The sequence below is a fragment of the Ursus arctos genome, unplaced genomic scaffold (assembly GCF_023065955.2).
Source record: "Ursus arctos isolate Adak ecotype North America unplaced genomic scaffold, UrsArc2.0 scaffold_25, whole genome shotgun sequence".
Lineage (NCBI taxonomy): Eukaryota > Metazoa > Chordata > Mammalia > Carnivora > Ursidae > Ursus > Ursus arctos.
Window position 1 is genome coordinate 9,043,486 of NW_026622930.1, and position 24,588 is coordinate 9,068,073.

The 24,588-nt window shown below is 53.2% G+C and overlaps 1 protein-coding gene across 9 annotated transcripts in view; it reads left to right on the plus strand.

The window, feature by feature from the left end:
- Positions 1–24,588, plus strand: part of SYNE3 (spectrin repeat containing nuclear envelope family member 3) — a 94,042-nt gene that overhangs the window by 38,610 nt on the left and 30,844 nt on the right. For 7 of the 9 annotated variants that reach the window (XM_048219856.2, XM_057318382.1, XM_044389944.3 and 4 more), the window contains 6 exons: positions 3,615–3,787; positions 4,660–4,969; positions 12,461–12,622; positions 14,219–14,566; positions 18,192–18,328; positions 19,483–19,657. In XM_048219856.2, the coding sequence (XP_048075813.1) occupies positions 3,615–3,787; positions 4,660–4,969; positions 12,461–12,622; positions 14,219–14,566; positions 18,192–18,328; positions 19,483–19,657 (1,305 nt within the window). Of the gene's footprint in view, positions 1–3,614; positions 3,788–4,659; positions 4,970–12,460; positions 12,623–14,218; positions 14,567–18,191; positions 18,329–19,482; positions 19,658–24,085; positions 24,395–24,588 lie in introns of those variants that run through there. The other 2 variants (XM_057318383.1, XM_057318384.1) reach the window with 1 other exon arrangement.

Here is a 24,588-nt window from a genome sequence, read left to right on the forward strand (position 1 = left end):
GCAAGTCCCCCTCTCTGTCATCATCACCACCATCACCAGTAACCATTCTCCTATGAAGTGACAAGGATTGATAGCATTGTCCATTTGCACATGTTGGGAAAGGAGTTACATCATAGCTCAACCGTTTACAAAGTATACTAACCCATCAATGTTTTACGTACCTGTATTTTTTTAAATTAATGGTATAACCCTATGAAGTAGACAAAGTGGGGATTGTTACCACTATCTCAGGGTGCAAAAGGGAGGCCGAGAGTGATCCAGTGACCTGCCTGGGGGCACACAGCTATCAATGAAGTGGCGTCTGGCTCCCCCCACCTGGCCCCGGTACCATCCACAGAGAAGGGCAGCAACAGCCAGCCGCCTGGGACGGCATCCTGAGAAGGCTGGCTGCCAGCCCCCAGGGAGACAGGCTGGGCAACAGAGCTTGAGCTGTAATCAAAGGTACTGTCAGCGAACAGGGATCAAAGGTGGGAAAAGACGGGACTAACGGGGAACAGTTAGTGGCTGACAGTGGAGCGTGGCCAGGCGGTGTGCCCTGGGGCTCTCCAGCATCAGGGAATGTGACCGTGACCCTGGGTGGCATAAGGCCCGCAGTTCACAGACCTAGAGAAGCTAAGTACCGTGATGAAGTTCACGCAGATAGGAGGAAGTGGCTTTGGAAGTGGAACCCAGTTGTACTTTTACTACAGAGACCACGCCTTAGTGGCCAAAGGAGTAAATAATGCCGATCAAAAAGGAGAAGAGCTGATGTTCATCAGAGGTGTACTAATTGCTAGACATTGGGTGTTGGTCTGGGTCCTCCGAGAGACCAATGCCTAGATGAGATTACAAGCTCAAGATGGCTCACTACTGGAAGTCCCAGCCTCAGCATCAGCCAACAAAAAGAAACAAAAGGTGCCCAAACTGGCAAAGAAGTCAAACTTTCACTCTTTGCAGATGACCTAATACTCTATGTAGAAAACCCAAAAGCCTCCAGCAAAAATTTGCTAGAACTGCTACAGGAACTCAGCAAAGTCACAGGATATAGAATCAGTGCACAGAGATCAGTTGCATTTCTCGACACTAACAATGAAGCAGAAGAAAGAGAAATCAAGGAATCGAACCCATTTATAATTGGACCCAAAACCATAAGATAAGTAGGAAGAAGCCTCACCAAAGAGGTGAAGGATGTGGACTCTGAAAACTATAGAACACTTATGAAAAAAATTGAAAAAGACACAAAGAAATAGAAAAACATTCCATGCTCATGGATCAGAAGAACAAATATTGTAAAATGTCTATGCTGCCCAGAGCAATCTACACATTCAGTGCAATCCCTATCAAAATACCATCAACATTTTTCACAGAGCTGGAACAAACAATCCTAAAATTTGTATGGAACCAGAAAAGACCCCGAACAGCCAAAGTAATGTTGAAAAAGAAAACCAAAGCTGGATGCATCACAATTCTGGACTTCAAGCTGTATTACGAAGCTGTAATCATCAAGACAGTATGGTACTGGCACAAAAACAGACACATAGATCAATGGAACAGAATAAAGCCCAGAAATGGACCCTCAACTCTATGGTCAACTAATCTTCGACAAAGCAGGAAAGAATACCCAATGGCAGAAAGATAGTCTCTTCAACAAATGGTGCTGGGAAAATTGGACAGCTACATGCAGAAGAATGAGACTGGACCATTTCCTTACACCATACACAAAAATAGACTCAAAATGGATGAAAGACCTAAATGTGAGACAGGAATGCATCCAAATCCGAGAGGAGAACACAGGCAGCAACCTCTTTGACCTTGGCCACGACAACTTCTTGCTAGACACGTCTCCAAAGCCAAGAAAAACAAAGGCAGAACTGAACTATTGGGACTTTATCAAGATAAAAAGCTTCTGCACAACAAAGGAAACAGACAACAAGACTAAAAAGCAGCCTACAGAATAGGAGAAGATATTAGCAAATGTCTTATCAGATAAAGGGCTAGTATCCAAAATCTAAAAAGAACTTATCAAACTCAACACCCAAAAAACAAAAAATCCAGTCAAGAAATGGGCAGAAGATATGAACAGACATTTCTCCAAAGAAGACATACAAACAGCCAACAGACACAAGAGAAAATGCTCAACATCACTCAGCATCAGAGAAATACAAATCAAAACCACAATGAGATAGCACCTCACCTCAGTCAGAATGGCTAAAATTAACAAGTCTAGAAACAACAGATGTTGGCGAGGATGTGGAGGAAGGGGAACCGTCTTACCCTGTTGGTGGGAATGCAAGTTGGTGCAGCCACTCTGGAAAACAGTATGGAGGTTCCTCAAAAAGTTAAAAATAGAGCTACCCTCTGACCCAGCAATTGCGCTACCAGGTATTTACCCCAAAGGATACAAACATAGTGAATCGAAGGGGCACCTGCACCCCAATGTTTATAGCAGCAATGTCCACAAATAGCCACACTACGGAAAGAGGCCAGATGTCCACTGACAGATGAATGGATAAAGACGATGGGGTGTAATTATACACCGAAATACTACCCAGCCATCAAAAAGAATGAAATCTTGCCATTTGCAACAACGTGGATGGAACTCGAGGGTATTAGACTAAGTGAAATAAGTCAGAGAAAGACAAATGCCATATGATTTCACTCATGTGGAATTTAAGAAACAAAATAGGTGAATATAGGGGGAGGGAAGGAAAAATAAGATGAAAACAGAAAGGGAGACAAATCATAAGAGACTTAATCATAGGAAGCAAACTGAGTGTTGCTGGCGGGGAGGGAGGTGGGGGCCTGGGGGACTGGGTGACGGGCATTAAGGAGGGCACGTGATGGAAGGAGCACTGGGTGTTCTACGCAACTGATGAATCACTGAACTCCACCTCTGAAACTAATAATCCGGAATATGTTAATTAAATTGAATTTAAATTCAAAAAGTTTTTTAAAAGCTCAAGATGTTTGATAGGGAAACATCTGTGAGAGAAAATCAGTTGGGAGCCCCATGAGGCCGGCAGAGGCAAGGTCAGTCTGATGCAGGTCCAACCCCCCCAGTCCAGGAAATCAGGGAATGTCTGAGACTGCAGTGTGGTTCTAAGGGAGTCTGGCTAGGCTATGGGGCCTCCCGGACCAGTCACCCATCAGAGGAGCCTGCCTTGGCATTCCTGCTTGGTCACTGGAGGGAGTGAGGCGAATTCTCACAGCCCCACACACCATGACATGCACCTTGCATTTTCTCATTTCATACTGGGAAAAAAAAAAAATCTGGGAGCCAGGTACTATGAATGACCCAATTTACAAATGAGAAAACCAAGTCCAGGATGCCAGGGTGCTAATGCCACCTGTCTGAGTTCACACAGCTGGAAGTGGCCAAGTAGGAAAGGGGAGGAAGTTACATGATCACGCAGCTCTGCGGCCGCGCGCTAATCTCCGCGGCTCCCTGCTTCCAACCCCAGGGCCGTTAGCTGGCTGCCCACGGTCATGGGAGCAGGATGCAGGGGCCGCGATGAGAACCCGAGCCCCTCTGGCCTCCGAGTCCTGGCTCCTGCCATCCTGCCGCTGTCCTGCCAAGGCTCTGCCTGCTTGTATTTTGTCTAACCCCTGGGAACTGGCTCTTGTGTCCACGACAGAAACTATGCCAGCTGGAGCCGGAGGGGCGCGTGAAAGTGGATCTGGTTCTGCGGGCAGCTGAAGCCCTCCTGGCGTGTTGCCATGAGGCCCAGAAGCCGGAGATCCTGGCCCAGCTGAAGGACATCAAAGCGCAGTGGGAGGAGACAGTCACCTACATGACTCACTGTCACAGGTAGGGTGGCTGGGGACCCTGCCAGACCCTCCTTGTCCACTACCACACAGTCCTGGGGACTCCGCCCAAGGGACATTTCTCTGGTCCAGGGACCGCTGGGAATAGGACGTTCTCTTGGGGTTTCGGCCAGGGCCGCCAGCCTCTTTCTAATTATAATCAAGCTTAATGATGATAGTAGACGGTGGGAGCCCATCGTGTTTTGCCAACAATTAGTTCTTGGTAGACTTGCCATGTGTTCGTCCTCCAGCAGAATGGCAGAGTGGCTCTGCAGTGAAAATTGCCTTGCTAGCAATTTAGCCTAAATTCTCTGCCTAGACCTGGGAGCCAAGGAGGGGTGAGGGGTTAGACAGACCTGAGATTGCCCCTTGCTCTGCTTGTTACTTGCTGTGTGGTCTTGGGAAAGTTCCTTGACCTCTCTGAGCACCACACTCCTCATCTGGTTAACGGGTGTAATCAAGTGTTCCTTGCAGGTTGTCGGGAAGATGGAATAGGGTAACAAATGTCAGGGGCAGGGCACAGGAGGCCCTCGGTACACGGGAGCTGCCAGCATTCCCCTCCATCGTTATGAAGCCAGAATGTTGAGTGGCTGGGGTGACTTGGCCCAGTGCTGTCTGCTTTTCAAGCCATTTCACTTAGAATTCCCAAGGGCTTTGATGTTGACTGGATAGATGGGTCCATCTCCGTGTTACAGGCGGGGAAATGGCGGTGGGCGAGGAGACGGGGAGAGGCAGCCAGCTCATGGCACCTCTGGAAGCCACACACAGGCCCCCAGCCTTCTGCCCCCCTGAGCCGGGGACAAGCCCCCCGATACTCCTGCACTCTGGACATCATTAGACAGGGAGGGTTCACGGCCCCGCGCTCTCTATCCGCAGCCGCATCGAGTGGGTGTGGCTGCACTGGAGCGAGTACCTGCTGGCCCGAGATGAGTTCTACCGCTGGTTCCAGAAGATGACAGTGGTGCTGGAGGTGCCCGTGGAGCTGCAGGTTGGCCTGAAGGAGAAGCAGTGGCAGCTGAGCCACGCCCAGGTACTGCTGCACAACGTGGACAACCAGGCCGTGCTCCTGGACCGGCTGCTGGAGGAGGCGGCCTCCCTGTTCAACAGGATTGGGGACCCCAGCGTGGACGAAGATGCCCAGAAAAGGATGAAGGCCGAGTACGGTGCGGTGAAGGCCAAAGCCCAGGTGCGTGCGGTGCGGTGGGCTCTGGCTTCGCCCCTGCATCCAGTATCCGCCTCTGTTTACCCGTGCAGCGGTGTGCTCACTCCCTGAACATCTGTCCCCCCACGCACTCACCATCTACTGTGCATCCACCCAGCGCCCGCTCGCCCGCTGGCCGCCACCATGCATCCACCTGCCCCCCCTCCTACCCCCTCCCCACCTGTCTCCCCACTAAACTACCCGATCTGCCATTCGCTGTCCCCCCACCCGTGCCCTTACCCCCCCAGCCATGCCTCTGCGTACCCACCCTCCAACCCTCTGTTTACTCCCCCATCCAGTCGTCTCCCACCAGCCTCACCAGCCTCTTGCGGTCATCTCTAAAACCGCTTAGTCTCCCCCCCCCCTCCAACCACACACCCCTCCATCTACTCATCAACCCGCCACTGCCCGCTACCCACCCACGGTCCACCCCGCCGCCACCTGCTCACTCCCTGTCTACCTGTCACCCGCTGTCCGCGCACCCACCCACCCTCATGACCACACACCTGCCTTTCATCTACTCACCCGCCCACCCCTCCGCCTTCCCCCACCGGTCAGCCTGTGGTGGACCGTCCATACACCCAGTGCCGCCCAGTGCTGAGTACGCGTGGGGTGCTTAGCACGTGTGCGCTGACTGATGGACTGTGACGCTCGCCTTTGCCCGGCTTCCCTCCTCTTCTCCCCTCCCTCCCTTCTCCTGCCCTCCAGCCCTACCTCCTCTGCTCTCTCTTGACCTTCCCCCCAGGTCCTTCTGCTCGGTCTTTGTCCCCATCCCCACACCTCGTTATATCCTTGACCTTTTGTTTTAAATAGACATGATTGATTGATTGAGAGCGTGCAAGCAGGGGGAGGGGCAGAGGGAGAGAGAATCTCAAGCAGACTTCCCGCTGAGCGCGAGTCCAACGGGCCCCTATATCCTTGATTTTTAACCAGTTCATTGAGTCAATTTCAATTATTAGTATTTTTTAAGGACACTCTGATTTTTTTTTTTATCTCCACCGTTCTTTCTCTCATTGTGTGACTTTTGCCCTCCTGGCAGATAGCGGGCTCTATCCGTAAGCATTCTAAGTACGCATCCTTTGCAATCTCCGTCAGATTGTTCAGGGAGCCGAGGGTCCGGAGCCCGACGCTGCCGTCCGTTGGGCCTCCTGATGGGCTGGATCGTTTCCTTGAGGCCTTTGTAGCTTGGAGCTGTGTGCTCGTCCCAAGCAGGACTCTGTCTGCAGACCCCCGTGGCTGGGCCCGACCCTCCGAGTGGCCCGTGTTTGCTTCAGCTAGGCTCGCCCGGGAATTCGCCTTCATGATTCCTCTGTTCCTGGCAGGGTGTTCGCTGGGGAGTTCCTATCTCTGAACTTGAGCCCCAAGCCAAAATTAGGGGGGAGGCCCCAGGCTCCGTACTCTGAAAGGTGATTCTTTTTTCATTTGTTTTGGGTTTTTTTAATCCCAGAGCGCAAGCTGAAACCCAGACTTCTTTCTAGTATTTTGCATATGGGGAGATTTTTCTAGTTCACCCTTAAAGGTTCTGACGTTTGGCATTTGCCTCTCCCTCTTCTGGGCCCAAAGTCTTACTTCCTCCTCCAGCCTGAGCTCTAGACCCAGGAAAACCTCAAGCACACCTGTGAGTTTAGCAATCTATAACCCTTGCTTGTGGTCCACGTGGTGTCTTTTCCCTTGGTGCGCGCACATGGGTCTGTGTTGAAACAACGCTTGTTAAATTTTGTGCAGTGTTTTTGGCTGTCGGTCGTGGAAGGGTTTTCAGGCTTTCTAGCTCGCCATATTGCTGGGTCCTTCCTGATTACAATTTAAGGGCAACAGTCCTATAACGAACAGGGATTGGGAATGCACTAGCAAGAACAGGGACTCTGGTCCCTGAATGCTTGGGAAGGGACCTGGGTTCAAGCCAGGCTCTGCGGCTTCCCAGCTGCGTGGCCTCGGGGGCGGCTCACCCTACCTGCAACCAGGTCGAGGACTGAATGAGTTCACAGGTGAGCCCTTTGAAAACTGGCAGGTGGCCTCCCAGCAGAAAGGACACCTCTACTCTCAGTAGCAGTGAGAAGAAATAGCAGCGACAGTGGAGCTCGGGACAGAGCAGGTGCCCAGAGCTGTTTACTGAATGAATGAGAGCCCCGCCCTTTGGCTCGGAGGCATACAACTCCAAGGCCCTGGAGGGAAGCGGCAGGAGGTGGTGGGGCAGCTGTGTCGGGGCCAGAAAGGACGGGCAAGGCGGGAAGGGAGCCTGGCTCTCGTCTGTGTAGCCAGTTGGCCCTCACCAAGTCCCGAGGGGCAAGGGCCATGGTTCCCCAGGTCTGCCCCTGGGGCCCAGGCAGAGAAGGCGCCTGCCCCCGTGGCCTCCTTGTTGTGACTTTACAGGAAACAGGTGCTCCTGTCAATCAGCAGAGAGCCTTGGCAGCATGCAGAGGACAGGAAGTGGAAAGTAGTTAGGCGTGTGTGTACGTGTGCATACGTATGTGTGTGCGTGCGTGTGTGGAGGGGGCGTGCCAGGGGCCCCAGGTGAGCACCAGTCCTGGCCCACGTGTGGAAATGATCACCTCAGAGATCCTCACGGTCACTCCAGGGGACCCTCTCCTCACTGGATCGAAAAGATCATAGAAATCACGATTCTTCTTGGCGACGTCTGTCTTTTCTAAGTCTCTTCATGTCTTTGACCTCATTTGGTCCTCCCAGCCTTCTCGTGTGGTAGATAGAGCAGGTTTGACTGGGCCCATTTTGCAGACTTAAACATCTCAATGGCAGACCCCACTGTCCCACTAGAAAGACCCAGAAGGTTCTAGGCGATGCTCGAGGTAGGCTGTACCCTCAGCGGTGCCTCAGGTCCTGGCCCTTCGGGGAGGAGCCAGGCCACCGGGTGCTTCTGTGGGTCACGCTGAGAATGTGGAAGGCAGCAGTGAGTGGCAGGTTTGGAGCCCCTGGAGGAGGGAGCACCGGGCTTCCCGGGGTTTCCAGGAGGCAGAGACCAGCTAGCAGGGTCTGCGGGGCAGGAGCGTGGGGGCTCTGGTGTTTGCAGGGTGACCTGATACTGCATGGAGAAGTAAATTCAGTTTGGCTTTTCCAGCTGTTCGCTGAAGCTCACAGGCACTGGATTTTCTCTCCCTGGCCACAAGGGCCTTGGGAGCTCTGTTCCTGCTCACGGGGAGCCCTGTCAGCCCGTGGACGGCGGGGGGGGGGGGGGGGGGGGGGGGCTGGTGAACCACGGAGCTGCTGCTTGTCTGCCCCGGAGTGGACTACAGCAGACCAGCGGTGCCGAGTGGGCCGGGGCCGGGACCGGCCCCTATAAGCCCTCTGAAGTCCTATGCAAACTTGTATGAGTGCATTTTGCTGGGGAGAGGAGCCATAGCTTCCGTCAGATTCTAGAGGGGGGCCTGACCTTCCGAAGACTGAGAATTTACTGAACAAATCAAACTTTGACGCTGTCCTTAGTAAGAGATTTAACTTCCAACCCTAAGGTCCTCATTAGTGAAATGGGATATAGCCCCCCCACCACCACCAACCCCGGGGCATGGCCCAGCCTTCCAGCCCTAGACAACAGGAAAATGCCTGAGCTCTATCCTAAGCAAGGTGGGGAACGCTGCATGTCCCGTGGTCCCTGAAGATCCTTCGTGGCCCAGATGCTTCCTGGGTACCTGCCTTGGACACTGGACAAAGGCCTCTCCTTGCAGGAAAGGCTCTCCCAAGGCAGATGAGAAAGCCATCGCGAGGTGGGCCGCTGAAATGCTCCTAGCCCAGGGACAGGACGAATCTCCAGGGACCCAGGCCTGAGGGCAGGGTGGGTCTCCGTCCGCTCAGGCTGCCGTAACAGAACATTGCAGCACCAACGTGGTTCTCACGGTTTTGTAGGCTGTGAAGTCCAAGATCAAGGCACTGGAAGACTGGGCTCCTGGGGAGGGGCCTTTCCGTAGTTTGTAGATGCTGCCTTCTTGCTCTCGTGGGAGGGGGGAGGGGGACAGTACGCTCTCTGCTGTCTCTTCTTATAAGGGCCCCGATCCTATCCTGGGGACCCCACCCTCATGACCTCAAGTGATCCTAATTCTGTGGCCCAACCTCCAAATACCAACACGTTGGGGGGTAGGGCTTCAAGCTATGAATCGGTGGGGGGGGGTCACAACTCAGTCTGTAGCAGACCTTCTTTGTATTAATACCTTGCCTTTCACCAACGGAGGGTCCATTTCAACATTTCTCAGGCTAGTGAGCAGGCCACGGCTTTCACCCTCTGAAAACCCATGTTTGACTGTGATACGTTCACTAGCAAAGCCACTGGCGTTGAGGGGGACAGGAGCACAGAGGCACCGTGGGGGCCGCCTCTGGACTGTGGCCTTTGCGACCACCCCCTGGAGGGAGGTCCCGGGACTCCATCCGCTGGCCAAGGTCTGGGGTGAGCGATGGCACACTGTCAACCCCAACCTCGAGAGTCAAGAATAGAGCGGGCTGGTTGCCAGAGGGGTCCTGCTTGTTTACTATGAGTTTTATTTTTTAATCCACCAATTACGTTTTGTGAAAGAGCCAGGCACCCAGCAGCCTCCTCCTCCCCCCCTGCATCCCCAGGCGGCTCTCGAAGGGGGCGTGTCCGTCTGGCATCTGGGCCGTGAATCAGAGCCACTGGCGCAGCCTTGCGGAGGCATAAATCCATGCCGCCCTTGTTAATTGGTTGGGTTTTGACATTCCTGACAACTCTGCCTGCCACAGACGGTTGAATTGTTCAGTCTGATGAGGGAAGGTTGAGGACTCCCCCATTTGTCACCCCTGTCATCCTGCAAGGGGGCCGGCCCAGCCGTGGCTGAATTGTGCTCTGTGATCGTTCTGCCTGGCACAGAGCGCGTCTGGACTCCTGCCCTGCTCGGCCACACTGCACTTCTGCTCACTATCATGGAGGCTTTTATTTACTCTGCGTTTCCCGAGTGCCAGCCAGCACCTCATCGCTCACGCGCGAGCCGCCGGCCAGCACGTTCGGGGGAGACTTCGCGTCGCTACAACATTTATCACCATCAGCGTCAACCAGGGGGCCCGCATTTATTCTCTGCTTGTTATTCCTGACCCACTTTCAGAAATGAGGCTTTCCTGTGGCCGGGGCAGCTCTGGGAGGGTTTTGATGGATGCAGACAATCCCGCAGGAAGGGGGAGCCAGCACGGGAGGCGTGAAGGAGAGGGCCACTGCCTCTTGGTCCACGTTGGGCATTCAGGCACCCACTATGCATTCCTGGTGATGCACCGAGCCTCAGTCCGTTAGTGGGAGGCTCCCAGCTCTTCACCGAAGGACTTGGTCCCGTGCCTTGATTTCCCCATCTCTAAAATGGGGATATTTCCTCCTCCCTGTCATGGTTGTTGCAAAGGTCTGAATGAATTAATATTCCTATTTTCCGGTTTGGTGAGGACTTTCTCAAAGGGCAGGGAAGTTTTCTGAACCCACGTGTCTGTCCACACTTCCCATTTGAGAACTTTTGACTTTGTTTCGGAGAGGGTCAGCGCCCTTCCGGACACGGCCTGCTCCCCGGCTAAGTAAGAGCCGAGGCCACCAAACAAGGGCCTGTGGGCCAAATCCGCCCCATCTCCTGATTTTCTACAGCCCGAGCTGAAAATGGCTTTTACCTGCTTAAAGGGAGAAAAATAAAAAGCAGAATCTTTCAGGAGCTGTGAAAATGATACGAAATTCACATTCCGGTGTCCACATTTGAGTTTCACTGGAATACAAGCTTGCTTTGCGGGTTTGCCTCTGGTAGCTTGTGAGCCACAACCTAGCAGGTAACTGGCTACAATAGACGCCACAGGGCAGATAAAGCCGAAAACATCCGCTGTCTAGTGAGCCCACCTCTGGATTAGAGCCGTGATTTTGGAGTTGGGCACTGGCCTTTTAAGTCTTGTCTAGAAGGCCCTTCAAGGCTTATGTGACCTCCCAGCGTCAGCCTGCACGTCTGCAGGATGGGCAGGCTTGGCGTCGTTGGGAAGATTAAGATCGTGCTTGTCACGGTCCGGGCACGTAGCGTGTGCTTATGAAAAGGAAGTCCCCTCTTCTGCTCTTCCTGGCTCTCCTTGGAAACTTCCCTCTGCTGGCCACACTCCATGTTGATTTCTTCCTGCCATTAGGGAAGCGTTCATTCACAGAGCCACCCTGCACGGGGCCTGGGGAGGAAGTCAGCCAAGGGCAGCCGGATGTGTAGGGAGCCCTCGGCTCTCCCAGTGGATGACAAGGCAAGGGCAAGGCCAGGAGGGAAGGCTGCTCCTGCAGCCTGGGGGCAGCGGGCCAGGTCGGAGAGGAGGTGGGGCCTGGAGATCAGTGTATCCAGGTGGAGGTACTTACTTGCCCACTCCCGCTCCGTTGGGTGTGACAAGAGCACAGGGGACAGCAAGTGACAGGAATCAAAGGCTAGCAGGTATTAGGTGCTCACTAGCTGCCCAGCGCGGTTCTGGGGTTGTGTGAGCTCTGACTCATTTAATCCCACTGCACCCCAGTGAGCTGGGACTGTTATTAACTGCATGTACAGATGGGGAGACTGAGGCACGAGGCAGGCCAGGGTTCAAGTCACAGGCAGTGGGCTCCAGAGCCCGGAGTGTTGACTACAGGGCCACAGCCACGTTGTGGGGTCCTGCCGTTGACCGGCAGGCTGCGGCACTGGGATCTGGGCCTACGGGCAGTGGGGAGCCATGGAGGACTTTAGAGAAACAGGGCTGTGATCAGGGGTGTGTTTGAGAAACAGAGTCCCTGGGGACACAGGTCTTACAGCAGGGACACTGCTATTTCCCAGACGACAGCGGCCCTCAGGACACCATGTTGTCCCTGCGTGGTTAGAACGAGAGTGGGCTTGTCTGAAAAGCGAGGTGACTCCAGCCTATCTATGCTGGCAGCACCACTGTACCCGTGAGGAAGTGGGGGCAGCCTGCTGGTTATTTGCACGCCCTGCAGACACCACTGGCCCAGACTTGCCTTCTGGGTTTGAATCTTGGTGCTTTCCCCCGCAGGTGACCTTAGGCACGTGCTTTCTGAGGCACGGCTCTGTGCCTCCGTTTCCCCATCTGTCACACCCGGATAATGATAATAATAGCGTCAGCGGATGGGGTGGTCGGGGGAGCTCGATGAGAGGATAGCGCACGTAAAGGTCCTCGAGCGGGCCCGGCACGTTCGTGAGTGCTCCAGTGATAGCTCTGTGTAGCAAGGCCCCGTGTTGAGTGCTACCCCCAGGACATGGCAGGAAAAAAAGCCAGCTGTGTAGGTGACAGGCCCGGTGTGGACATGCTTTGTCCAAGAGTCTCTTGGTTGACAGCCAATAAGGTAGAGAAGAGCAGGTAGGACCTTTTTGTCTTCAGCAGAAGGACCGACGGTTGGTTGACTGCATCTCACGCGCGTGCGCGCGCGCACACACACACACACACACACACACACACACACACACGCAGGCGGGCCTTGAAGGCCAGGGGCAGCCTGCCCTGGGGACCTTCCTAGGTGGTGACTCTCCTCCGCTCCCACAGGACAGAGTGAATCTGCTGGAGCAGATGACCCGCGAGCATGAGCGTTTCCAGGCGGGTGTGGACGAGTTCCAGCTGTGGCTGAAGGCGGTGGTGGAGAAGGTGAGCGGCTGCCTGGGACGGAGCTGCAAACTGTCCACCCAGCACCGTCTCCGCACGCTGCAGGTAAACTCGGCGCGTGTCTCCCTCAGAGGGCTCCACTGAGGAGACGTCAAATACGGGGGCTCCGTGGTGTCGTTTATTTAATGGGATGAGCCGGGGGCCACAGGAGATAGAAAATCCGTGGCACACAGGCCCACGTGAGGAGAAGCGTGGCATCTAGGGCAATATGTTTGGGGCCTTGGCTGCTTTCTAGAAAGCTCTGAGCTGGCAGGGCATTTGGAAACCCAAGGCCAGGGCAGCATGGTCTGGGCCAGTGGGTCTCAAATAGGGGCTATCCCAGCGGTGTCTGGAGATACCATTCTGTGGTTACAGCCGGGGGTGGAAGCCAGAGATGTTGCGACGCGTCTTGGGACGCACGGGGCAGCCCCCACAACGGAGGGACCCCACTGCACATGTCAGTATGCCACGCGTTCCTTACCTGACGTAGGCATCAGGCCCGCAGTGGCGAGAGGCTTGGTCCGCTCTGGCCTTCCTGAATGGCTGTGACCTTGAATGAGCTTCTGACTTCCTCTGTAAAGGGAGTGTTAGATTCCCTTCAGTAATTCAATATACGGCACCTGTTCCGTTTATTTCATATTTGTGCTAAGTTGACTCTTTTTTAAAAAACCAGTGAACAATGACCAAAAAAAATCTTATATGATTAGTATGAGAATGTTCATCGGACCTTATTTGTAATAGTTTCAAACTGAAAGCAGCTCAGTCAGAATTTAGTCGGCAGAGTATTGGATAAACATATCGTGGAACAGAAGACATATCGATGTAGATACGTGACTACTACTCACAGTAGAAAAATGAAGTACTAATATATACAACAGCATGAGAGGGTCTAAAGGGCATTGTGCTGAAAGAAGCCCGTTTCAAAAGCTAATACAGTCTAGGATTTCAGCTATGTGGAGTTCTAGAAGCTTTGGGGATGTTAGAAATGCTCTACGTTTTGGTAACGATGTGGACTACACAGGCATGAGTATTTCTCAAAACCATCTGAACAGTAATGCTTAATATCTATGTCCTTTACTCCCTGCGATGGTCCTTCGATAAAAAAGTGAACTATTTTGAAGGCACTTTCAAACAAAATAGAGTTAAAGGTGTTTATAGAAATGTGTTTTTAGTTAAAAGCGAATGAATATTTTATTCGAAGGGAGAACTTATGTCATTGTCATGAATGGAAAACCAACACTCACTCATAATTAGTAGGTAACCGTACAAATAAATACAATGAAACCGAACGGGGTCACGAGGCTGTTTGGTTCCATACTTCTGCCAGCCAAAGGCTCCTAGCCCGAGGCTGCCTCTGTCTTCCTTAAAAAGGAAGTTCAACAAATGTCAGAGAGGGTTAAAGACAGAAACACCCAAGAGCGATTTTTCGCCTTGATTTAATCGAATGGCTGTAAAACACATGGGAAGGGGATTCTGTCCTCGCCTTGCAAGTCAGGGCTACTAAGTCGGGCAGTCCTGTCCTTGGAAGGGCACCCCGGACTCTGACCTGGGAATCTAGGGATGGGTGTTTGGCATGGACATTCCCAGAGGCTCTGGAAAATGCAGCAGATGTTTTCTTTCTCCCCTCATGTGTTTCTCCATCTACCCCCTCCCCCCTTCTAGGACATCGCTGATGATTTTCCCCGGGGTGAGAAGTCCTTGAGGAGGCTGGAGGAACAGGCTGTGGGCATCATCGAGAACACCTCTCCCCTGGGTGCGGAGAGGATCACCGAGGAGCTGGAGGACATGCGCAGAGTTCTGGAGAAGCTTCGCGTCCTCTGGGAGGAGGAGGAGGAGCGGCTGCAGGGCCTGCTCACGTCCATGGGAGCCTGTGAGCAGCGGCGGCAGCAGCTGGAGGCCGAGCTGGGAGAGTTCAGGAAGGACCTCCAGAGGCTGGCCGAGGAGGGCCTGGAGCCCGCAGCGAAGGCGGGGACCGAGGACGAGCTGGTGGCCCGCTGGAGACTCTACTCGGTAAGCAGCATTTGGCTAAGACATGGACCGTCCAGGCGCCCTGTGTGCCTCGGGGCACAGCCACTTGGAGCTCCCTTGCCGGGCGGGGAGGGGGAATCAAGCTAAGCCTTAAGCACACTCACTCTGGTTTTCCTGGATCTTTGGTAACCTGAGTTTCCTGGGTGTAATGCACAAGTTGGGTGTTTGTACCCATTTTCCAGATGAGGAAACTGAGGCCTGGAGAGATTTGAGCCCTCCCACCCCCAACATCCCCAGAATCACACAATGAGTCAGAGGGTAAATAAGGCCAGAGGTGACTTGGCTTTGAGTCTGCCCCTTCCCTTGTCCAGTGGTGGGATGTGGGCTGGACTTCCTGAGCCCAGAGCAGGGAGAGTTAGGTCAGAGGGAAAGTCCTTCGGTGTAGAGACAATGGGGTTCTGGGGAGACCCAGCAGACAGTGCCCCTCCTGGGAAGGTGGGTGGCTTCCCACCAGGCACAGTGTGCAGTCGGGGTGCGTTTGCCTTCCTCTTGCCTGTGTGCACACTCGGGCGGTCTGGCTTCGCACAGAGAGATTTTTAAATAAGGATTAACATCCTCCCCCACTCCCATCTTTACTTATTAACTCACTGGGTCAGCTCCGCGTTAGTGCCATGAGGGGAAATGGCTAAAAGAAAAGCTACCCGATCCCACCTCCAGTCTGCGTCGTTGTTCGATTTTTTCTCTTCCTTCTAATGCTTGCTCGTGTGCAAAAATATTTTTGTGTGGGTAGAAACAAGGCACATGGTCTTTAGGGCTCACTGAGCCTCGTAGCAGACCACGCTCCACTGCAGCCACCAACTTCGCCCAGAGGGAACTGCTGCTTCCTTAGGACTGCCCGCCTCGGCTCGGGTAGAGGTGGTGAGCGCGGGGGTCGAGGGCGGGGGCTTTTGGGTCAGACTGCCTGGGCGCAGGTCCTGCTTTCTCTCCTTGCTGAGTGCATGGTCTTGGGAGAAGTGCTTTACACCTCTGCTTTAAACCGCAGAACAGGAATGCACACGTGAAAACTTAAGTGCTTAGCATAGCTGCCAGTATCGGTGCTCAGAGTACGAACTCGGGAGGGAAGGTCTAGAAAGCCCTGCCGGTGTCCCGACACGACAGCTGTGTTTCAGGAAGCCTGTCCTGAGGCAGGAGGCTGACCACACCCCTACGAACTCTCTGCCCCACCCGGTTCCAGTGTCATCTCAATTACAATCAAGTCATGACTAACCACAATCAAGGCAAGGAAGCGTGGAATTTATGCCTGAAGACTTTTGTTCTTAAATGAGCGTTCACGCAGTGGCTGTTTGCACTTCCTGTGTGTCGTGTGGTAAGGGGCGGGCACACACCTGACCTGCTCCAGCCCAGCCCTCGGAGTGGCAGGCTGCCCTGGGACGAGGCCAGGCGTGTGGCCGCGAGGCCGCCCGACCTGGTTTGGCTGGGAGCAGCCGCGGCCCTGCAGAGCAGGGGAAAGGGAGAGGGCACTCATCCCATCTTGCACCAAGAAGGAAATGTGGACTGTTCCCTCTTTTGAGAAACAGGCCAACTTCAGAGAAGCAGGTGGTGTCAGGACCCCGGTGGAAAGAGTAACGTGTTCATCCTCAAAACCGACACAGTGCGGTTATTACTTACCCAGCGTGCAGTGTGTTGAGTGCCGGACAAACCTATGCGGGGGGCACTGCCAGGATCCCCTTTTATAGATGGGGAAACTGAGGCACTCAGGAGTGGAAGATGTGCCTGTGGTTATGCACCCTGCAGGTGGAGGCAGGAATTTGAACTTGAACCTAGACAGTCTGACTCCAGGGCACGTGCTTCTAACTGCCGTGCCAGCCCAGACTCCCAGTTTTAGAAAATTAGCATAGTGAGAGGCAAGGACCAGGAACGAGGACACTGGAGCTCAGACTGGCTGTGACCTGATCTCTCTGCCCACAGTCCCAAGACCGTCCCCCAAAGAGAAGAGGGGCTGGGAGTGATCTGTGGCATCCCCATGCGGACCAGGCAGGACCATTCATCCACTTCAGGGAGACATTTAGTGGCTAAGGTTGAAATCAGAGCGGTTTTGTGGCTAGCCCAGAGTCGACCACAGCTGCCTCACACGGCCCCCTTCCAGGGCATCCCAGCAATCCAGAAACTAAAGATGCCCATATCATGGGTACAGAAAGGGCACGGCAGGACTGGAAGCCCCCCCCCGCCCCGGGCTTATTGCACAAGGAAGGCAGCTGTGTCTAGAGGGGGCAGCACTTAGCCAGGCCAGCATGGGGGGCAGCAACTTCCCACTGTGGCTCCCAGCTGGTCCCTCCCTGGTCACTTGACGTTTCTGTGACCTGCGTGTCCCCACATGGACTCTTGACCTTTGTGGGGTCTGGACGGGACTTTCTCCCGAGGCAGCCCAGTGTCCTGCCCTTCACTGCAGACCCCTGCCCTGCGTTGGCCAAGTCTCTCTTGTCTGCAGGCTGGCCAGCCTTCCTGGGCGCTGACGTGCAGTTTCCTTTGAATCGTTTGGAAACTGCGAGTTCACACACACCAGTTGTGTCTTCCTCTTCTATGAAAACCTGTACAGATTTCATTACGGGTGCTTCGTGATTGAATACGGACGGACTCCACATCCCGCGGTCAACACGGTGTTCCCTCCTGCCCCTCGCTGCTGCCTCCCATCCCTCTATCTGAGCTTGCTCCCTTGAGCTCCAAACTGGTCCCAGTTCACTTGTGGTTCACCCAAGACTGAGGCTGGCTGGGGCTGCCTCTGGGCCCTGCGAGTGGAGGATCCGGACCAAGGCTCGAGGTTGCTTGTGGGGCAGCTGGGGAGGGGCACGGCTAGGCTCCTGCTCTGCGCCCAGTGCCTGGTCAAGGCCATGGCCCCATTTTACCAATGAGGGAACAGCCCGAGGCTGCCCAGTTAGGAAGGGGTCGAGGATGTTTCCCAGACAGCCTGTGTCTCGCCAAAGCCCAGCCCTTTCCACTGCCCCTTCTCACCTCCTACTGAGCACGGGCCCAGCAAGTGTCAAGGTCAAGGTCAAATTCTACACTTCCCAGGACAGCAGGAAAGGGCTGTGTCTGGTGTCAGAACGCGGTCCATCGAGTGGCGTGGTTCGGGAATGCTCAGGGGAACTATCCTCTTGGCCTGCCAATAACACGAACCGGATTCACAAAGCACCTGTAGACTGCTGTTTTCCTTCAGTGCCGCGGAGTCTAAGAGCCAGAGGGCCCAGCTCCCACATCAGGTCCACTGTTTACTTGCCCCACAACTGTCAGAAAACTCTCAGCCACAGTTCCCCTGGGCATACAACGGGGACACGGAAAATTACTGCCTAGGGTGTCTGCCCAGCTTCAGTGAATGGGACTCCCAGAGCAGTCCGCGCGGTGCAATGTTCCCCAAGATATCCGTTATTTGTATGAGGTGCGGGTACTCACAACAGCACTGAGGTCAGTGATATTAAAGAAAAAACGAGCTTGGTGAGAGCCAATGCGAAGGTCAGGGCCCAGAGCAGGAGAGCAGAGGCTGAGCTTCCAGAGATCCCAGTCCCTGCCCTGGGCGACGGGTTTCTCCCAGGCTAGCCCACTCCCACCTGCCACGCTCGTCACCCAGTCACTGACTCTCCTACGCCCCTCTGGTTTCGTCTGTGTGCCGTAGGCGACGCGGACGGCCCTGACCGCCGAAGAGCCCCGGGTGGCCCGGCTGCAGGCCCAGCTGAAGGAGCTCATCGCCTTCCCCCATGACCTGCAGCCGCTCTCCAACAGCGTGGTCGCGGCCCTCCAGGAGTTCCAGAGGTATCCGGGCAGGCTGGGGGAGGTGGGACTGGGGGGTGTCTTGAACCTCACACTCAAGGGGTCTTCTGACCTCATCGCAGGCCATCACCAGGAAGTGTGCTTGCTTTATCTTGCAGCCTGGTAACTCTAACATAATGCTGGCGCCCCTCAACCCCAGAAGGGAGGACTGGACTTGGCTTTGTTCCATGCAGCGTGGCTCATTCACTGATTTCCATCCAGTCTCTGTGTAGCTTAGCACTGGGGAGGCGTCCACCGCGTAATGGCCCAAAGGGAGGGCTTTTCAATAGACACAGACCATCCCCGTGCCTGCAGATCATGCTGACTCAGCATCCGAGCCTGTCTTCAGACCAGCCTCTACCTCCCCCTCGGCCCATGGGCTCGGGCAGAGCCGGGCCTCCCGTCTCCTAGCTCAGCAGAGGCCGGCTGATCAGATAGCCCCCGCGCTGGAGCTGAGCACCGTGTCAGTTTGCAGTCTGTCTACTCCGCGAGCCTCCGAGGTGCTGTGAACACAGCCCAACTGTCCGCGTATCAGAGCGCCTCGCATCCCTCCGCCTGATACAGAGGTTCCTTCCGAATGAACTCAGGGGGCTCCCCCCTCTACCCCCTGAGGTCTGTACCTCAGAGCAGGGGCCCGGGTCCCCTGCGGGACGCTGAGGCGGTGGCAGGGCCGGGCCGTGAACTTGCTCTGCCCAGGTGTAGCCGAGGGACTCCCCTTCCCTCCAGCTTCTCTTGTCGAGGTTCTCTGTGCTGGCTGTCTGTGACTGGGTGTTGTAGTTGAGCGATTATTTCTAGAAATGATTAGGGCCCAGGATGATGGCCTCTTACTCGGGAAGGGATTTTGCTTTAGCTTCTGCGAGGTGCCTGGGGGCAGGCAGTTCCAGGCTAGGGGCTCCGTGTTTCCTCTCCAAGGCTTGAGCTTCTCTGGTCATGAGGCTACGCTGCAAGTGTGTTTGAGAACCGGCTTTCTTCTAGTGCACTTTAATCAGAGGGATAGACCTCCGAGGCCCCGTAGCCACTCCCAGCAGCCTGTGGATGGGGGAGAGCCACCGTGGGAATAACGTGCACTGGCTCCCTGGGGGTCCCGGTAGAGGCCTCGGGTCTGGACTGACCCCACTCTCTCGTCTCTCGGTGTCTCCCCTCCATGGCCCTCTCAGCATAAAAGGGAAGAGCACCAGGCTTCGCAATGCCACGGGGCTGGAGCTGTGGCAGCGCGTGCAGCGGCCTCTGCAGGACCTGCAGCTGTGGAAGGCCCTGGCCCAGAGGCTCCTGGATGTCACCGCCAGCCTGCCAGACCTGCCCTCCATTCACACCTTCCTGCCCCAGATCGAGGTAACCAGTGCAGGGGGGAGGAAGGAGGCCACCAGCCAGGCACGATGCCGTGGCCGTATTTCCAGGGAAAGGCGTGTTCCTGGGTGCTCCAGGAATCTGGGTAGAGTTCACCGCACCCTGCCTGGCAAGTCCTACGTTGGCACAGGAAATGTGATCAGTGACAAAGGTCATCCTCAATTCTTGGGTAGAAAGCAAAGTCTGGTACCTGGTGTGACCGCAGGACTTTATACTGACCCTCTCACACCCCTTCCCTTCAGGGGCCTCCTGCAGACGGTTGTCTGGGGGAAGCATGAGCAATTCTGAGCGAGAGCACGTTAGGCCATTACCTCTATTGCGTGTGTATCAATTAGGATGCATGTGACAAGTGACAGAAATTCTGACCAGTGGTAGCTTAAAACCCAGAGACTTCCAGGGTGGTTCAGGGCTGGCTTGATAGCTCAACACTGTCTTCTAGGACCCAGGTTCTTTCTAGCTGTAAGCCACATCTCCCTTCATGGCCCCAAGGTGGCTGCCACCACCGCAAGCTCACATCTTCACAGGAACAACATCTTGTTTGAAAGGAACAGCAAGGGGACAAAAAGGCTTTTTCTAGTCACCATTTCGAACAGGGAGGCAAATCTTGCTTCCCAGAACCCCCAGCAGAGACTCCTTACATCTCGTTGGCCAGGCCAGGTCACATGACTGTCCCTGGGCCAATCACTGGCTGAGAATGATGGGCTTGCCAGGACTGGCTTATACCAATTACAGATACAACTCTATGTTAAAATGTGATTAAAGAAGACAATTTAGATGATACAAACAAACTTTATTTAACACTTCGTGAAGTGGATAGCCTCCTTTTGGAGAACTGCAAAATGGGGCAGACGGCAGGACGGTTTAATAGGATAAAGAATAAAGAACAAGAGGGGCGCCTGGTGGCGCAGTTGTTAAGCATCTGCCTTCAGCTCAGGGCGTGATCCCGGTGTTCTGGGTTCGAGCCCCACATCAGGCTCCTCTGCTGGGAGCCTGCTTCTTCCTCTCCCACTCCCCCTGCTTGTGTCCCCTCTCTCGCTGGCTGTCTCTCTGTCAAATAAATAAATAAAATCTTTAAAAAAAAAATAAAGAACAAGAAAAAGACAGATAGAAAATACCTGATTGGCCAATGGTCAGCCTTGTTTGGGTTGAGAAGACCGAGATTTGGCTTGATGTTTGGGGATTGCAGACTAGAATCCTGCGTTCCTGGTCAAGCAGAGCATTTACGGGAACTCAAAACTTATCTGGAAGTTTCACTTTGTTGCCTTGGCATTCATGGTGGAAGCAGCCCCATCCTGACCCTAGAAATGTATTTCAACACCCGTAACTGGGCACTTTGCCATCCAAACACAATGCTGGCTGTGGGGGGAGCAAGAAGGAGGAATGAGTGTTGGGTGAGCGGACCTCAGTATCGACCACAAATGCCTGTCAACATGGCGGCTCTGATTAGCCCATCAACGCTGCCTGATGGTATCCTGTGGAGCTCTGAAGTCCATAAAATACGTTCAGGTCCTGGGAGTCTAAGACTCACTGAGTGAGAGGAGACACAAGAGAGTATCAGATATAAGCCTCGTTTTATATTAATTTTCATTCTGGTTATGAAAGTCATGCCTGCTTGGAGATGTAAAGATTTGTGAAGAAGGAAACAAAAAACGTCCACAAGCACAAGCCCTAGGACCACTGGTGATGTGTGGAGAGACACAACATCACATTTTCTATGCAACTTGGTGTTTCTGCGGAGGCCCTTCAGCCAAGACTGGCCCCTCCTCACCCTTGAACACCCTACTCAGCCACAGACCGGTGCCTGTGTTGCGGAGTGTCTGCTCTCCTGATATTCCACTTGGGGCTCACGCTGGAACAAGAGTTGGTTTTCTCTGTCCATAGGTCTTCAGCTGCAGGGCATAGCCTTTGCTTTTGGGGGTCCTGAGGGCTTCCTCTCCTGTGCTCTGAAAGATGACTGCCCATCCTTCTGAGGTACTCCTCAGGGCTCCCGAAAGTGAATTTTACGTGTGTCAGAAAAATCAATTTTAGGTCAGACAATCCCAAATAATATCTTTTATATCTGATGAAAATCCATCTAGCCATTTCTATGCAATATGGTCGCCAATAGAAGCCTTAATTAATGCATGACAGTTTTCACATGTTTGGGCTCGTGTTCTATAGCTGTGTATTCTGATATGTTTCACTGACACAGCTGAGCTTTTTCTTGGCATCATTTAAAATGGTTCAGGCGCACGGTCCAAGATGGCAGCGTAGAAAGATCCTGAACTTACCTCCTCCCACGGACACACTGAATCGACAACTACATACGGAATAATTCCCTTTGAAAAAGACCTGAAAACTAGCCAAACGGCTGCTTCACATCAGAGTGTAAAAGGGCTTCATTGAGGTGGGTAGAGAGGCCCAAAACCTCACCCCTAGTGCAACGACCCACAGTCTGGAAGGATCTCATAAACCTGGAGGTTCTCCTTGAGGAGTGAGGGGTTTGTGCCCCACATCAGGCACCCCACCCCCTGGGTCTTAACACTGGGGAGATAAATCCCCAAAACATCCAGTTGAGAAAACCAATGGAGCTCATGTCCAGGAGACCCAAAGGGCTGCAGGGAACCAAGATGCATCTCGTAAAGCGTTGGTGCACAAATGCACTTGCCGCGGGGACCAGTGCCCAAGCAGCGGATCGAAAAGCACCTGGACTATATATGAAGGAGATTCAATTGCTAATCTTCGACTGCCCGAGGGGCAGGCCCCTGTCGGGATTCTCGCTGGGGATGGAGGTGCTGGGCCGAGGTGTTTACGCTCTCCTACCCCACTAGCGCCAGTGGGTACACCCCAGCCCTGTGCTTTCCTGCCGCCTTGCTAAAGCTGGTGAGTGCGTGCAGTTCGCACAAGGGAAGCTCCGTGATCGCCTGGCTCTGGTGGCCAGTGGGGGGCTTACCTTCCTGGGTCCCACAGGATTGTCAACAATCAGAGATGTGATTCTTGGAAGTCTGCCACTCGGGGCACTGCACAGAGCAGACTGAAACACACCTCTGGTCTTTCAGTGAAAAAATCCTATTTACTTGTCCTGGAGTGTCAGCCTCAGGGGCAGACTTGAGTTTTGCCACCTGTCGAGGGGCCTATAGAGGTGCTGTAGGGCGGGGGACACCATCTTTGCACTATCCCTTGGCCTTCCTGCAGCTCACTGACATCTCCCAGAAGTGAGCTTAGATACTCCTCTGGGACCCCAGTTTTTGCAACTGTTGCACAGGGGACACGTCCAGATCACCTGGCCTGGAGGCCAGCAGGGTTTACAATTGTGGTCCCACAGAACTGTGTATATTCATGTAAGAGCTGTTGCCTGAGGGTCTGGCTTCTGATCAGCCTGAAACTGGGTGCTGATTGAGCCCTTCTTCTGGCACACTGGCAGGTCTCGGTACTCCCTCAACAATGGGAGCTGTTAAAAATAAATCAGGCTGGTGGTGCCTGGCCAGCTCATTCTGTAGAGCATGTCACTCTTGAGCTCAGGGTCATGAGTTCGAACCCCACATTGGACATGAAGCTTACTTTAAAAACAAACAAACAAAACCAGGCTGCTTAGACACTAACAAAGTTTCGAGAGACAGCCAAGAGCTAGGGCAAGGTTGAACAAGAAGTGGTATATCCTACACAAGGTCCCTCCTTCGAGACCGGAAGAGGTGGCTGCTTTGCCTAATCCATAGAAACAAAAAGAGAAAGCCAAGCAAATGAGGAAACAGAGGAATATGTTCCCAATGAAAGAGCAAGATTAAACTTCAGAAAAAAAACCCCTAGTAAAATGGAAATCAGTACTATACCTGATAAAGAGTTCAGAGTCATGGTCATAAAAATGCTCACTGGTCTTGGGAGGAGAATGGGGGAGCACAGCGAGAATGTCAACAAAGAAATGTAAAATACAAGAAAGTACCCAAAAGAAGTCACAAACCAAAGAATATAATGACTGAACTGAAAAATACACTAGAGGGTTCAAGAGCAGACTAGATGCAGCAGAAGAAGGGGTCGTGATCTAGAAGACAGGGCAGTGGAACACACTCAGAGCAGCAGAAAGAAAAAAAGAATTTTAAAAAGTGCAAATAGCTTAAGGGACATATGAGACAACATCAGACAGAATAACATTTGCATTAGAGATGTCCCAGAAGGAGAAGAGAGAGAAAGGGGGCAGCAAACTTACTTGAAGAAATAAAGACTAAAAACTTCCCTAACCTGGGGAAGGAAACAGACATGCAGGTCCAGGAAGCTCAGAGATTTCCAAATAAAATGAACCCCAAGTGACCCATACCGAGACACACAATAATTAAAATGTCAAAAGTTAAAAATAAAGAGTCTTAAGAGTAGCAAGAGAAAAATAACATGTTACGTATAAGGGAACCTCCATGAGACTCTAAGCACATCTTTCAACAGAAACTTTGGACGGAGGATCTGAATAGACATTCTTCCAAAGAAGACATCCAGATGGCCAACAGACACATGAAAAGGTGCTCAGCATCACTCATCATCTGGGAAATGCAAATCAAACCCACAATGAGATATCACCTCACACCTGCCAGAATGGCTAGCATCAAATGACAAGGAATAACGAGCATCAGTGAGGATGTGGAGAAAAGTGAACCCTCGGGCACTGTTGGTGGGGCGATAAATTGGTGGAGCCACTGTGGAAAACAGCATGAAAGTTCCTCAAAAAATTAAAAATAAAACTACCCTATGATTCAGCAATTCCACTTCTGGGTATTTGTCTCAAGAAAACAAAAACACTAATTTGAAAACATTGTGCATTTCCATGTTCATTGCATCATTATTTACAATAGCCAAGGCCTGAAAACAACCAAATTGTCCACTGATGGATGAATGGATGAATGGATGAAAGAAGATTTGATTGACATATATAATGGAATGCTACTCAGCCA